This window comes from Notothenia coriiceps, unplaced genomic scaffold (genome assembly GCF_000735185.1).
Source record: "Notothenia coriiceps isolate Sejong01 unplaced genomic scaffold, NC01 NC01_scaffold00028421, whole genome shotgun sequence".
In the NCBI taxonomy this organism is placed as follows: domain Eukaryota; kingdom Metazoa; phylum Chordata; class Actinopteri; order Perciformes; family Nototheniidae; genus Notothenia; species Notothenia coriiceps.
Genome location: NW_011361122.1, coordinates 130,207 through 131,306, shown reverse-complemented (window position 1 = coordinate 131,306; position 1,100 = coordinate 130,207). Strand labels below are relative to the sequence as shown.

Genomic DNA, 1,100 nt, shown 5'->3' with positions numbered 1-1,100 from the left:
AGACCTTCAAATGGTCCACGGACCTTAACAAAAAAAAGCAGCAAATCAAGTCATTGCAAATTAGGAGTGTTTGAAGTGTTTTTGGAAAACTAAAAATAGCTGTAAAATGTTCTTAGTTGAACATCAATCAACTAATCATTGCAAAGCTTGTCTTCATTGGTTTAAACATATTTTTGACCTGCTCTGAAACACTTGCAAAGCAACCTCACCCCTACATGGGGTAAAAGTCCCAAACCAACAGGGAAACAAGGAGAGTCAGACCCAATCCAAATAGATCTGGGGAAAATCCAAAATGTGTTCGACCAGAACCGACACAAACAGAGAGAGCACCAAGTGATAGCAGCAGCGCAATTTCCCACCAAATAACAAACAAATAATAAGTGTCATTTACTCTGCAGTTTACCATTCACACTGTCTGCCTCACAGACACACATTTTCTGTGTTTTCAGAGTTGATCGTCTGCCTTGCAACACAACAGGGCCCATCCTGACCTGATTAGACAGAATATAGATGCCCAGGTGGAGCCACGGAGACCTCTGATTTAAGTACCCTTTTACTGGTGACTAATGCAGGGGAAAAACAAAACACTTTTATAATGCCGTTTCATAAATAAAAATGTTTCTACAAGGGTGTTATAGCCACATAGGTAACTTCCTAACAAACAAGAACTTGAGCAGCTTTGTGGGTTTTTGTTCTAGCCCCTAATCACCGTCCTCCCTAAAGACCCAATCGCTGAGCGGCACCGTGTCCCTGTGGGTGTCAGAGAGCCGGACGGTGTGAGGGCTCAAAACTGTGTGACAAATCCTGTTACCCAGCACAGACATTTCTGTGAGCATTGCCAGTTCCTTTCATGTTTTTTTTTAAATTTATCTTTTTTCTGATTTGAAATTATACCGTTATCGTAGAAGGACAGTCTTTAAAGAGGATACAATTAATACTCAACAACTGACTGATTTAGCAACACACATTAATCTCAGTTCCAACAAAACATACTATATATTCTAAACACTATCACACTTTGATTTTGAAAACATTGTAAATTAAGATTGAAAAAATTAAAATGATACTCCCACTTTCAACCTGATATCTTCATTTTTGAT

General features: G+C 38.9%; 1 protein-coding gene across 1 annotated transcript in view; it reads left to right on the top strand.

Moving 5' to 3' along the window:
• The first annotated feature begins 215 nt into the window (after positions 1-215).
• LOC104958147 (regulator of nonsense transcripts 1) overlaps positions 216-1,100 on the top strand; it is a 13,420-nt gene continuing 12,535 nt past the window's right edge. The window contains exon 1 of the mRNA XM_010785859.1: positions 216-220. Within this exon, the coding sequence (XP_010784161.1) occupies positions 216-220 (5 nt within the window). The remainder of the gene's footprint in view (positions 221-1,100) is intronic.